Below are 15092 nucleotides of genomic sequence, written 5' to 3' on the forward strand. Positions count from 1 at the left end.
TAGTGTTGTGTACATTCTGTCTGTGCACTTAGTGTGACTGGCTCATCCATGAATGTATGGAGAAAACGCCCTCTTTTATCCTTTTTCTGTAGGGGTTCGGGCTCTCCAATTGGCTGGTGGCCACTGACAAGCATTGTGTTGGTTCATCACTGACGTGTCTGCACGTAGCAAGTACTGCTTTTGTTCTAGCAAGAGAAGGAACAGCCTCCAACTGTTTATCGGAAGTGAGATTCTCGGTGTGTTTCATGTTTTAGAGCTGTTTGAAAAGACCGCCTGAAATTTCAGCCTGTTTTGGTGGGATGGAGTTTTGGCCTTCCATGGTGACATCACCATGCTGTAAATGAGTTAATAGACCAATAAGAAAGATAGTTCCAAACCTCTCTGCCAGTAACAGCAAGTATTAAACAGCTGCATTAGACCATTACGAGCATATCATAGCCTATTACAATGTGCTCACATAGCCAACAACATGTAGAGAATGAAGGCAGGAATGAATACCAGGGCAGTCTCACATTAATAAGTAAACTATGCTGTCATCAGAATTATTTTAAACTGGTATACAGACCATCTGACAATGTACTCAATAGGATTAGAATCAAATCAATTAGGCTATTTCTATTGGCAGAGTTAGACAATCTCATCCTGTCATCTAATCAATTGATAACATGAATGTGTCTCTGTCTTGGAAATATATGTTTTCATGTAAACAAAGGTATAAAACATGTTTTTTAGATATATTTTATAGCTGATCTCCATCATGTACAGAATAAGCTGCTGCTGCTGACCTGGGATGAAGGTACAGCATGCGCGCGCACATGTTTGGTGACGATATGTTTACCCGCATCACTGCGCATGTGGAGGAGTGGTTGGTGCATCTGCAGGATACATCCTCCGTGTAAATGCTGTATTACGCCCTGACTAAAATGTAGGCTATGTGACTGATGTTTTCAGATGCAGAAGCAAAGAAAAACAGAACTATATTTATCGATGGAAATGTAAGTTGGCATATAGGACTCTGCAATTGCGTAAAGGAAGGCACATCAGTATGGAAAGAATAAGAACATTAACTAGACTAGCTTTCATCGACACATACTGAATGAGATGTGAGTTTCTGGAGTTGTTGATGTTATTCCATAGATAGTGAAGAGTCCTTATGCAAAATAAAAGATATAGAGAATGGGTCGGCCAGGAAAGTGGGAAAGTTACAACTGAGTTATAAAACTTTACGACTGAATCGGAAATTGGATTGTATGTAACTTGACATGTGACTCTCTCTCCGTGAACATGAACTTTATACTGCTGTCATTCCCTGATTACTATCTTTCTCAATCGGTACACGACCTGGCCGTTTAAGCGACAGCATTTTTCGCGTTCTATACAGAAATGTGTTTTCTTTTGCAGCACACCTACATGTTTGCCATTCCATTTGACTGCTACTCCTTCTCCCCTCCCTCTCTCGCTTTGTGTCTCTCCGTCCCTATCCAGTGCTCCCCCTCAATCTCTCTCACTCTCTTTCTCTCTCTCTCTCTCTCTCTCTCTCTCTCTCTCTCTCTCTCTCTCTCTCTTTCTCTCCCTCTCTCTTCCCTTTGCGTAGATTAGATTACTCGGATCCAGGTTGTGGATTGTGATACTTCAGAACCTGAATACCTTTAATTTCGTTTTACAGCGTTGAACAGAATACAAGCGACATATTGGATATTAACAAGTTGGGTTCCTCGGGCTCCTTGGTTTCCCTCCAGCGCTTGTAGCTGCTGGACCAGTACGTCACTGTACTGTACTGTCACTGGATGTACGTCACTGTAGCAGCAAGGAGAACGTAGGTAAGTTTGGGTTTCTGCGTTCCTTATTGGTTTAAAATTAATCGAATGGTCTGTGGCCTTTGGATGTATTTAAATATGGAACATATATTTTTGCTAAATGGGAGGAAAATGCAGTTTACCAAATCATGCATCTAATGTATACTTGTATTGACACTGTATGTCTATGGTCTATGGACATATTGTTTTCCCCTGATATCGGTATAACTATTGTAACGTCATTAGATCTGTTTGTGTAAACATCAAATGCACAAAATAAAGGTATAGTGTATGTAGTATGGTTTAGTAATAAGCTACACACCAAGCTATATATTCTGCAATTCATCTACAAGTGGGTCTGGGGAACTATTCCTGATATTAGTAGTAGCTCGCTGTAACACACGTGAGCAATCATTTTGATTCTGACAGAAATAGGCAAGAGGGCTTGTGTGCATCACCAGGACTAGCTTGTGGCAACGCTTCTTGTACCAGACCATAAAAAATAACTGGTACCTGTGGGGTATAGAGCTTGCTGGTTGGTGCATTGATGTCTGGCATGATTTACTGTAATGGTTCCGATAAAATTTGAGCGATTTCATTTATTTAACTCTTGAATTGTATGTACATTAAATATCCAGTGTGATACATTGTGATACCCTGGTCTGATTCATGAATTGGGTTTTCTCAGTAAGTCTGCAGTCAAGCATTCGATGTTAAAAAAAGGAACATCTATTTCATTACTAACCATACCTTACTACCAGGCCTAGGTTATTGTTTTGGCTTTAATGTTTAGGACCGATGTCTCTGTGTGACAATGTATTTAGTTACACAATGGATAGCCTCAGGCTTCGAACACACCGACAGTGTATTGTGCAAATTAGTATACAGCATCGTCTGGATATGTCTGCCACAAAAGTTAAAAATTCACTTTCTGCTACCATTTCTGTCAAGACGTCTACTCATACAGTTTTGACACATACGTTCGATAAATCCAATGTATACACCGAACGCACTGCAACTTCCTCTGCAACGCAATGCTGCAAGGCAAACGCAGCTTTTCATTGGAAATTCATGTAATTCTGGTGTAACAAAATGCAATATCACTGTCGGTGTGTTCGATTCGTAAGTCAATAACGCATCACAGCAATATAAAATCAAACGTGTGATTGATTGTCATGCACAGCATTTGGCAATAGCCTACAAATTCAGGCTCAAACTTTGATTACCTCTTTTCCCACACCTAATATGTATTACAGTCAACACTGCCATCTAGTGTTAGATCGCAGCACCTCAAAATCCTGTCACTGCCAATACTAGTGTGTGATCGATAATGCGAGAACATACATACATACACACAGTAGGTCTATGTCAATAGGGTGTGTTCAGTCACCTTGATTTTATCTAATTAAATGTTAGCTTTGACACAATATAGGACAAAATAACAACATTATGTTGTTTGGATAGCCCACAGTAAGCTGCACGAGGTGTTGATCGTAATGCTCCATATATATTTTGTGTCATAGTATGGTCATATAGCCTACTAGACTACAACATTTCATAAACATAAACATTCTAGCTACTCAAGCTCAATATGAAAAATGAAAATCAAGTACAACAAGAGTATATATTTATTCGAGTCAGCAAATTTCATGCCAGGATAACATTGTGGGCGTCTAGACAGAACCTGTGCGTAATATTTGGTTGAAACTCAAAACGCTGCACCTAAAATGCACGGGCCTACTAGAAAAGCCATTGATTTTCTCTAGGCGCACTCTGTCTATACTGTGGTTGTTTTCATATCAGTTTAATGTTAATTTATTTTGCTGTAAAAGCAGGTAGGGGGTTGCAGGACATTTCAGGACATTTCTAAAAAACTGATGAGAGTTTTAGAGAATGGCATAGGGTAAAGTCACTTTTAAAAGCTTTATACTTACAGGGGTAGGCCTTCGATATGTTGATTTATTTGGTGATACAAATCTTTGAAACTACAAAAAAAGTGATTCAAATTATTTAGAGATTATTGGGCATATCGCAAATGAAGCTCTGAATCTCTTTGGTAGGCGATTGTCGCTAAAATTCTGAAGGTTATGTTGCACATTCTGCTATTGTGCTTTATTCAAATGTTAGAAATATTCTGAATAATTATGTTCTATAATAATAATATGAAAGTGCATTGAAACAAAAGCCTTATCGTTATAATGTGAGAGAGACTATTGTAGCCAAGTTATGTGATCATTTTGGACAGCTGCTTTTCTTAATTTATTTTAAAAAGCCTACGTTTAGGGTTGTTTTGCCCATATAAGATAATATTGTAATTTAATGATGGTTTTATATAATATCTCATCTTAAACCAGTAATATTGAATATAACCCATAACCCTGATACCATCATTTGTATTATTAGTGTAGTATAGTTATTTACTAACCTATTCTCTTCGTGCTACTGGCGCATAAGACAGAGTTAGAGTTGCAATAGTTTGTTTTAGAATGCATAATTGTGCTACTCTTGTATGCTTCTAAGGCTTTGTTAGACTTGCTGTGTCTGCCATAGAACACCATTTTAACATTATCAGAACGACATGGTTTTAGTCCGTTTTAGTTGCAGACCTCAAGACCTCCAAAGTTGTTTTTGCGTGCAAATGCCAGACTGTCTTCCACAAAGGGTGCAATAAAACACTTCCCCATACACTTCCACTTCCATAGTACAATAAAAAACACTCTCTACCTCTCCCCCAACCCAATTCACGTTTCCTTCACAAGGCATCAGCCTTGCAACAACACATGTTTTACGCGAGGAATAGAGAAGCACTATAAAAGAGATAGATAGATATAGGTTACTCAACGTGTATAGTCTAATATTGTGTGTATGAGGAGGGGGGGCTCAATTAATACATATATTCATTATCTAAAGTTGCATGACAAACTAGGCTTACAGAGATAAAAGGTTCCATGTAAGTTCTCTATTCAATTTACAGAAAGGCTCACCGATAACACCCCACTGCATTCCAACTGCTGCGTTTGTCATATGGCCCGCATTATAGCAATAGCCTTTAAAGGCGTTCGGATTTAGAGATCAAAGGCTGTTTGGGGAACACCACGTTTGTATCCGACAACTTTTGCCAGACCCGTGAGCTCATTAGTTCGATTAAACTGAGTGCTGAACTTTTATTTGGAAGGCAAATCAAATCAAATCAAATGTATTTATATAGCCCTTCGTACATCAGCTGATATCTCAAAGTGCTGTACAGAAACCCAGCCTAAAAGCCCAAACAGCAAGCAATGCAGGTGTAGAAGCACGGTGGCTAGGAAAAACTCCCTAGAAAGGCCAAAACCTAGGAAGAAACCTAGAGAGGAACCAGGCTATGTGGGGTGGCCAGTCCTCTTCTGGCAGAGTAGGATTGATTAGGCTATGTGGATATCAATCGAAATCATCAAACTTGTCATAAAAGTCGGGTTTATCTTTCCCATGTTACTCCAAAAAGAATAGTCTACCAATGTCTTGTCTTACAAATAACGTTACGTTGTTTGTGTGGAAGTCTAATATTTTGAGTTTGATACCGAGGCCAAGACAAAACGCAACAGACACATTTGAAACACATATTAAATATGTTTAGTGGATATTTGAAAATCAAGATGTTAGCTATATTCGTTTTTCATTCTTTATTTTGTATTGCATTGTCCTACAATAGACCTATTCCGACAATGATTCATATTTTCCATCTTCACACTGGCTTAGCTATTTCATCAACAAATTATCAACATATTACAGTTACAACCCTCTAATGTTGCACTGCAATACTGTAACTTAGCCTATCAATAAATGTTGCTATCTTGCTGTTGCATTTTATGCTGTAAGGTTTAGGCCTGTAGCCTTCTTTGTAGTAATACACGTTTTTTAAAGGCACCACTAAATGTCTTTAATTAAAGTGTATTTTCTTTCCATGCTCTAACGCTAAAGCCTTCCATTCACTAGTGCATTTAATTTATTTGTATGGGCGAGGATTTCCCACACGCGGATACACACAGCGCATGCAGGAGAATAGTATAGACTAGAATCGGTCATTTGTCTGGTTATATGACTTCTGCGGCTTACACAGGCGTTAAGACATTCTTTCGCTCTAAAACTGCCATAAACCCCCCTCTTTCTGCCGAAAGAATAATTACTAAATAAAGGGGTAACGCAGCTAAAAGCCTCTTGTCCCAATATAATACTTTTCTTACCTCTTCGAATAGGTTTCTCGAATTTTGTGCACCAGTCCTAATCTAATTCTTATAAAACGTTGCCTATATCGGGCAACCTCACACGCTATCAACTGTAGCCTAGACCTGTTCGCTTTTTGATGGAGAAGCCCCAAAAGACATGCCCGTCTATCCACAACAATATATACATAACTTATTTTTATGGCTAGCATTAGCAATAGGAGGAGGCCTCTCTTGCCGTAAGCAATAGTGAACCCTTTCCATGTTCGTGTCATTCCAACTCTAATGAGAAAATAGGTGTGCGTGTGTGTGTGTGTGTGTGTGTGTGTGTGTGTGTGTGTGTGTGTGTGTGTGTGTGTGTGTGTGTGTGTGTGTGTGTGTGTGTGTGTGTGTGTGTGTGTGTGTGTGTGTGTGTGTGTGTGTGTGTGTGGCACACTCCTGTGTTCAGTTATCCTGCCAGCCTATAGCCTTCAAACAAAGCCTGTGTTAGGACTTATTTTATGTCAAACTGGATTAACGCGATACTTACTATGTGGAAGTATTAGATCATTGTGTTATGGGCCTTCAAATTATCAGTACATCAACATTCAGTCCATTCATATTAGGCTAAAGCATTCCCTATCTATCTATTTGTTGTTATTGTAAATAATATAATTAAAAGTCACCCAAACACGTTTTCTTGACTCTATTTTAACAATTGGATTAGGCCCGCCTAATCCTCTTTTTTCAACATAAATCATGTTTTTTAATCCGTTTAGAAACTATGTAACCCACACCGAATAAAAACATATTAATCGATTTAAGAGGGCAATATTGTTCGAACTGAATCACACTGTATTGCGGTTATAAACCCTAATCATATTTTCTCAACCGCGAGAGGTATAGAAACATAACTCCCGTTCTTCTTTAAGGTCCAATCTTTTTTTAAATTACAAGAGACTGGACTCAAGTCAAATAATTTAAATAGAGCATGCTTGTCTAGCGATGGCATCTATTTCTCTCAATAATTAAATTCCACATTTAGGCTAATTCATTATTGTGAATGTTTATTGCTAAAGGCCTATCTGATTTAATTCATCCACACACTGAATCTTCTTTATACCTTTGTGAACAGGAGTGTTATTATGTTGCTATGGGATAGTACTGTACAACAAAGAATATGCGTTGCAGGAGCAGATTGGCAAGAGGAGACGTGTGTGTGTGTGTGTGTATGTGTGTGTGTGTGTGTGTGTGTGTGTGTGTGTGTGTGTGTGTGTGTGTGTGTGTGTGTGCGTGTGCGTGTGTGTACGTGCGTGCGCGTAAATGCTCCCTATGTATCTATTCCTTATGCGTGTGTGTGCACGCGCCTGTGTGCACGTGTTAGATTACGATGGCGTGTGTGTGCGCGCGCATATGCGAGAGTAGTTTTGACTGAGAATTTTTTAAAATTAAGTTACTTTTTCTCCCTCAGTCCCTCTACTCCCTGCTTTTTATTGGAGGAAATTTGGTCAGCTGACATTGTCATCTTGTCCATCCTAGAGTGAGGCTTTAGCGACAACATTCGGCGGTGTCTTGTGTCTTTATTGGCGTCCAGAAATACATTATAAAGAAATCATACAGCGTGCCTGTATTAAAAGATAGGCTGACAGTGAAAAAAAGAGAGTGACTTAATGAGTGTGAGAGAGGGAGAGAATAAAAAGAGAGCTGATATTGAAAGGGAGGGAGGGAAAGGGAAAGAGAGGGAGCAAGGGAGAGAGGGAGGTATGAATTCTTATTTCGCAAACCCGTCGCTCTCATGCCATTTAGCTGGTGGTCAAGAGGTTTTACCAAACGTGGCCCTAAACTCAACTACCTATGACCCAGTTCGACACTTCTCCTCCTACGGAACCGCTGTAGCCCAAAACCGGATATATTCCTCGCCTTTCTATTCTCCCCAAGACAACGTTGTATTCGGCTCGACCAGGGGACCGTACGAGTATGGATCCAACGTGTTTTACCAAGACAAGGACGTGCTACCCAGCTGTAGGCAGAGCAGTTTGGGACAAGGTTCACAAAGCTCGCTCGCGCAGGATTACCAGTCTGATCAAGGCAGGAACGGCTCACAGGAACAAAAGGGGAACATTCAGATCTACCCGTGGATGCAACGGATGAACTCTCATAGCGGTGAGTAGGCCTATTACAAACTCCTAGAGATGAATTAAACGAGCTGGTCCGTTTTACGACTGGGGAAGCTACTTTTTATCACCCCATAAACCATTACTACAGCAGCACCCTGTCGCATGCAATAAAGGCCTTTTATCTTCGTAGGAAAAAGTCTCAGTCACAGTTCATCCCCATGTCCCTCAAAACAAAATAGTTTATATATTTTAAACTAATCCCTTTGTCACCCATATTAAAGAGTTCAAGGTATTGTAAGACGAATAACCTATAATCTCTTCAAATATCACTCAGTGGACTGGGTGCACCACCACTGTTGTTGATTATTTAGATAATTGCAAAACATAGGCTAGCATGTAAGAACTGACACAATTAGGCTATATCCTAGACATCGATTATTTCCGTGTTTTTTTTGTAATTATGTGTGCGCGTGTGTTCGGCTAGTGACATTGCATATCCTACGTAAAAATATTGATTATGCCAGATTATGATAATTCAAAATTGTGTTTCCATTCAGGAGTTGGATACGGTTCTGACAGGCGAAGAGGACGCCAAATTTACTCCCGATACCAAACTCTAGAACTCGAAAAGGAATTCCATTTCAACCGCTACTTGACGAGACGCAGACGTATCGAAATCGCCAACGCACTATGTCTATCGGAACGTCAGATAAAAATCTGGTTCCAGAATCGCCGGATGAAATGGAAAAAGGAAAGCAATCTAACGTCCACTCTCGCCGAAAGTGGTTCGGCAGGGGCAAGTCAAGACACAGGAAAAGAGGACACAGAAGTGGCGACAGAAGAGGCGACAGAAGAGAAGAAAGAATGAACGACTTCATATCCTAGCCTACTATATGCATCAATCCGCCGTGATGTGAGAATAACTTAACTACCTAGCAAGTACCTATCAACTATTTTTTAGCACAATAAAAAACACTAGTGTATTCAAAGATATGGCTGCGTTAAATGCAACGTGGATGCAATATATCTTCAGACGTCAATGTTTGCCTTTTTTTTTAAATTCTGTATTGATATGAACTTTTCACGGTGACCACATAATTTCTTTCCTTTACTTGACATTCCCTCATATAGCCTACAAAGACTGTGTGTAACAAGAAGACGTTCATTATTGTATTTTCATAAATGTTGTTTGACAAAGATGCAAAACACATGGTTCTCAGATGTCTGTACATCTATGACGAATACGTTTTTCCAAATATGATTGTCAAAAGAATATGTGAATTAAACTACAAGCGTTACATCCACTTGTGTAACTTATTGATGTTTTTTTGGTTTTGCTGTTCTGTTGTACGAAAAAACTATTCTACTAACTACCTAAATCGTTTATACGTTTGTATATATATATATATATATATATATATATGTATGTGTGTATCTGTTATACATGCCTTAGCCCTGTGAGAGCATTTGTGTGCAACCCGCAACTTTTTTTGTAGTAAGTAGGCCTACTTTATTTATGTTTAGATACGTACCAGTAGCCTACATTGAGTATGTGGTCAAATAATAACTGACCGATGTGGCTTAGATTGTAGCGTTAGATGAAAATCTAAAATGAAACAATAACAGTGATGTATGACATTTACGTCAAGTCATATTTAATAAAACTGTTAATAAAAAAGTTGTCCATGTCTTTGCGCCCACCATACCAAGTTAGTCTCGTTCTCAAACAGCAGCATTATAGCCCTCCAGGTTAAATGTGTACACATGTCATTGTTCAAGTTTTTTATTCGTCATATAATAGACCTAAAACTAAATGTTTTTTTTTTGCCTTTCTTTTTTTAATTCAAAGCTTTGTCACTTAAAATAAATGAATGTTCTGTGGCTCTCTGATATTTGTCTGTGGCTCTCTGTGGTAGGGCTCATTGAGATGTTAAAGCAATTAAATGTACCCAAATTTATTCAAAGCCATGCAGTGAAATCTTTGAATAGACTAGTCATTTCAAATAGCTACAGAAATATTGGAAAATGTGGATGGGGAGAGGAGAGGAAAAGCAAAAAATCACACACAATTCGATAGAACATCACTGTCTGTGAGTCCTGTCTAATTTTCTAGTCTGAATAGACTTCCATTTCATCTTACATTGTATGGTTTAAGGTTGTAATTCGTGTTATTAGGTAGGCCTATATGTAACGTAATACCAAGCATAATACTAAAAGGCCTTCTTAGTCACACACAAGCCATTTAAAACCATTGCCAGGCGATGTTACCGTTGTTTACGGAGGACACTCTGTTTGCCTTTGTCTTTTCAGATAAACCAGTGATGCAACATCAATAAAGAGAACTTTGGGTTTCATTTACTCTTATGAGAATTATTATGTTGGCATTATCATAATATTGGCATTATCATTCTAAGAGTCGTTGTAGGCTATACAATTACTCAAACTTATGCACGACTATTTCGATTTCTGCCAAACCTGCCATATCGAGAAACTTGTTGCTATGATCAGTCAAGCCATTTAGAAAACAATTCTAGATACAAGTCAATATAAAACATATAGCCACAGTGAAAAAAATGCGAACTTACAGTATAGCGACCCAAAAAAGTAAGCTCAAGTATTGCTAGTACGGTGACTGCATAACAGAAGGCCAAAGTCATATGCCATAGCAATTGATTGTTTAGCCTTCTATTATTATCATTATTATTATTAGCAGTTTATGGTGGAAAAACAATTAAAGAACCCTACTGACAACTGCGTAAAACTGTGGTCAGACATTATGTAGCCTGACAATTATATTATAAAGGAGGTTGAAAATTGACCTTGTATTGTTTGGAGACCGATTACCTGGTATTGTTTGGAGAGCGATTACCTGCTCTACGCTACACTTTTAAGGCTACACTTTTATAGAGCAATTTTACTATTGTTGATTATGGTGGTAATCAATTAGCCATCAATGCAGTTCTATCCTACGAAATAACAATATTCCATGTGCGCGAATGCCTCGATGCGCATAACTGTGTGGTTGTTGCCAGGTAGATCAAGACATAGTGTGGCAGAGAGGAGAAGGAGAGGGTGCCATATGCCCTTGTGTGTTTTATGCTCTTATCCGTCCCTGGCACCAGGTGACGCTCTCGGCCTTCCGTCCAGCCCTGCTCCGCCAGTGTCCCATCAGGGTCCTCGATGCCCGGATATCAGGCGTTTCTCCTATTGCCATTAATAACCTCCAAGTGTAATCTAGCCAAATTTATGACTGGCCGATACTAGCACGTGATTCTTTTTAGACGTCCCATATTTGGGCAATGGATTAAAAAAAAAGTAAAAAAATACCCCACCTATAAATCGTTGTCATTTTTAGGATAAAACCCCATGAACTTCAAAAGAGCTACAAATCAAACGCAAACGCAATAACAATACCACACCGTTATAACTGCTATCTGTACATATTTTACAATTATCGTGTTACGTCAAAACTTGAATGCAATAATTTAGTCCGTATAAATGCTTCCATTTCGTTTCCTTAGGGTTTTCTCTTGAAATGAGCTCTTACGTAGCCAACTCGTTGTTTAAGCAAACTCACGATGCGTCAGCTTTCGCTTTGCACAACCATGGCTACGGATCTAACCCTGACCTCAACGTGTCCGGCTACAGTGGTTATGGAGGGCATGATCACCGCGGGTCATTTGCGTCCCCACGGTCCTCGAGTTCCATTGGCATGGGAGAGATGAACACTGTGCTGCGTGGCAATCCTGGCGACCTTACACCACCGCCAGAGTCTTCCACAGGAGACGCTACCCAGAGACACCTCATGAACGAGCAGACAAGCGGCCAGGAATCTCTAAATCTGGGACTGTATCGTCGAAAACCGGTGATGAACTCAGATTTGAGCGAAATGCCCATCCGCAAGACACAAACAGGAGAGATCAAAGTCGGAACTTTGCAACCCGTCCAGCCAGTAACGCTAGCAAACCATTCGACTCAGCCACAAACCAGCGAGCAGCAACCGCAAATATATCCCTGGATGACTAAACTACACATGGGTCACGGTAAAGTTTGATGTTTCTTTTCGCTTTATTTTCTACAGAAGGGAAGTGTCCCTCTCACTCTCTCTCCTCCATGTGTTCTATCTGTTTTACCCTCTTGAGTCCATTCACACTTTTTATTCTATGAGTTTTATAGGTCGCATTCGTAAATAATAAAACTCGCAGTCATAAATTGTATGACAAAGGCATCAATTGCTCGTAAAACTGTCCTGTTACAACGAAGAGGCGATCTGCGTCCAAATTTATGACAGGGTAATTGGATAAGGGAGACACAAGTCTCTGCAAACCCTCAACAAACAATGTGTGCGTTCTATCTTTAGAACCAAAACAACGTAGTATGATAAACATGATCCTTATTTTCGAGGATATTTGAACTGAAGAGTGAGATTGTGGATTTCACTGTATAAACTTTAACTGAACGTTTCTAATGTAATAAAATATGTATATAGGCTACTGGCCTTGGCAAGTTATTGTTTGTTATACAACAGGGCACGTAGGCTACTTTAGAGGGGGAAAGGATATTTCTGTAACTGTAATGACTCTTTCCCTTGTTTTAGTTATTGTTAAAAATACACATTTGCTTTATAATAATAAAACTATTATTAGTCATAGGCCTAATAGTGATACAATCACTGTAGTTTCATTGAGTAAACCCGAATGGACACATTTTGGTAACTCATACAGCTCTATATTGATGATCATTTATCCAGCCATCCAGCCATCCAGCTATCCTTACGTTCATTAGGCCATACAGTAACTTTAAAACGTTAAAGTAATCTATTGACATGGGGATATAGTCACAGAATAGTGACTTACAGGCTGTGTTTTGCTATTCATTCGTATCTATTGGTAAACTGCAAGTCATTGCATGTCCATTGACAATTTAAGATATATTTTAAGTGATAATGTTTACTCTGTTTTTATATGAATATTCACATTTCCAGTGCGGTCACACATTTTCTCTCAATTACACCACAGAGGCTGACGGCAAAAGGTCAAGGACGAGTTACACACGCTACCAAACTCTGGAGTTGGAGAAAGAATTCCATTTCAACCGGTATCTGACGCGTCGTAGGCGCATCGAGATCGCGCATACGCTCTGTCTGAATGAGAGGCAAATCAAAATCTGGTTCCAGAACCGACGAATGAAGTGGAAGAAGGACTCAAAGCTTAAAATGAAAGAGTCCATCTAAAACAAGGGGGCATTTTCAAACGATATCAACGTTTCTGTTTGAGATTCAAAGACTCTCATCACTACCCGTTTCCAAACCGTGACTTTTGTGATGCGATGTTTCAGTGTGATAATAATGAACATTCTTCGATTATGGATCTGATGATGTAATATATCTGTCATTTTGTTTGAATATTGTACTGTTTTATTTTATACCTTGGAATATGAACTTGTTCAACAGAGTCCTATAGAACTTGTGAGAATGTAAACGCTTGAAATAGATTAATTATAGAAAATATTACTTTAATAATTTTAACGTTTCATCCCTTCCCCTCTTATTCCTTAAATTCATTTCAAGTTGAAAGTTATTGATATTATCGTATATTCCTGCTGTACTATCAACATTGTTTTCTCCGTGTGAGTTTTCTATTAATTTATATAAAACACAACCACGAAAGGTAAATTCATTGTAGTTAGCCTACTCTTCAAACTTCTTGTATATTTTTGTTCTGTTTGTGTTTTTTTGTTTTTTTTATCAGGCCCGTTTAAACATCCAGGGATCTTAAAATGTAACAGACACATTTTAGTAAATTGCGGGGACTATATCATTCTCAATGACGATATTGTATTTGAAATGTTCCACGTAAAATTGTTGATTTTGGCAATAGTGTCGTGAGAACAGTGAGATACTCGTACAATCTAAATAGTTTCGATAAAACATTAAACCTTACTATACATTTCGTAGTTAACATCTATACTGTGAATGGTTTCCTCATATGAAAGGTATATTGGAATACATAACTTGCCAGTCGGCAGGAGATTCATATTTGGGGGAATTTGGCTTGATTGTTGACTAAGATCTGACTCAATGTGCCAAGTATGATCATGGGATGAGTTATTTTAGCCTCAGCATTACAGTTGTGACAAATCATTATTAACAATTTAGAATATATTTTGTAAAACACGAACAATGCATGTAATAGAGGATTTCTGCTGAGAATTGGGCAATACATGGACCAGTGTTCTGGTCATCCTACATTTCCTGCAAATGTCCCATTATTTTGGAACATGGAAAAACATACATTCATTTGCCCAATGTTTGAAAGTGAAGAACACAGAACAGGCCACCAACTAAGGTGAGATGTTGAGTTCACATAAATGTTGTCATGAGGCAGGAGGCTCATGTCCACAATGAGTAGCTCATGTCCACAATGAGTAGCTAACAATTAAACAATTTCCTTCTCACCCTCATTTCCAACGTCTGCCACAAAACAGTGTTATGTCAACCTTTTCTCATACTCTGCAGGGTTATAATTGCTCACAAAGAAAACGTTGAAGGCCTTGTAGGTAAAACGATTTCACATATTACAGTTCACATGTTCTTGTCAAATCCCTGTTTCACTTTGTGGAAATCTATTCAGTGGTAGAATGGGGGTTGATCCTCTGGAACAAAATGCACTGGAATTATTTAATGGCCTATTAATTCATCTAGAACAGTTAGCACCATGGTAGAGCCTATATTTTAAATTGCTCACCTTGTTTATTAGATAGCTGAATGAAGTGTTGTCTTTGAAGTGGACTGAAATCTTGAGAAGAAAGGCATTCGTTAATGTTTGTGTTTTAAATAATGAAATAAAGATGGGTGAACATGTGCTTCATACCACTGTCTTTTGACGATGTCACGGGGAAAACGGGCTGTGCTGGGGAAGTATAAGGCTATAGGCCTACTGGAATTTTGTGCAGCCAATTCAGTAGTCGTTTGATTACTCCAAGAAGTGGCTGCTTTTTTA

The 15092-nt window shown here is 38.8% G+C and overlaps 2 protein-coding genes and 1 long non-coding RNA gene across 3 annotated transcripts in view; all 3 read left to right on the forward strand.

The window, feature by feature from the left end:
* The first annotated feature begins 782 nt into the window (after window positions 1–782).
* The window catches only part of LOC110528209, a 35256-nt gene continuing 20946 nt past the window's right edge, over window positions 783–15092 (forward strand). The window contains exons 1-2 of the long non-coding RNA XR_002474212.2: window positions 783–995; window positions 1667–1820. This is a non-coding gene — a long non-coding RNA (uncharacterized LOC110528209). The remainder of the gene's footprint in view (window positions 996–1666; window positions 1821–15092) is intronic.
* LOC110528206 (homeobox protein Hox-C6) lies at window positions 7359–9981 on the forward strand. The gene is made up of 2 exons (XM_021610065.2): window positions 7359–8137; window positions 8649–9981. Exons 1-2 carry the CDS (start codon window positions 7645–7647, stop codon window positions 8957–8959), a joined length of 804 nt encoding a protein of 267 aa, XP_021465740.2. The 5' UTR covers window positions 7359–7644; the 3' UTR covers window positions 8960–9981.
* LOC110528207 (homeobox protein Hox-C5) lies at window positions 11449–14955 on the forward strand. The gene is made up of 2 exons (XM_021610066.2): window positions 11449–12134; window positions 13110–14955. Exons 1-2 carry the CDS (start codon window positions 11627–11629, stop codon window positions 13322–13324), a joined length of 723 nt encoding a protein of 240 aa, XP_021465741.1. The 5' UTR covers window positions 11449–11626; the 3' UTR covers window positions 13325–14955.

This window comes from Oncorhynchus mykiss, chromosome 7, assembly GCF_013265735.2.
Source record: "Oncorhynchus mykiss isolate Arlee chromosome 7, USDA_OmykA_1.1, whole genome shotgun sequence".
In the NCBI taxonomy this organism is placed as follows: Eukaryota; Metazoa; Chordata; class Actinopteri; order Salmoniformes; family Salmonidae; genus Oncorhynchus; species Oncorhynchus mykiss.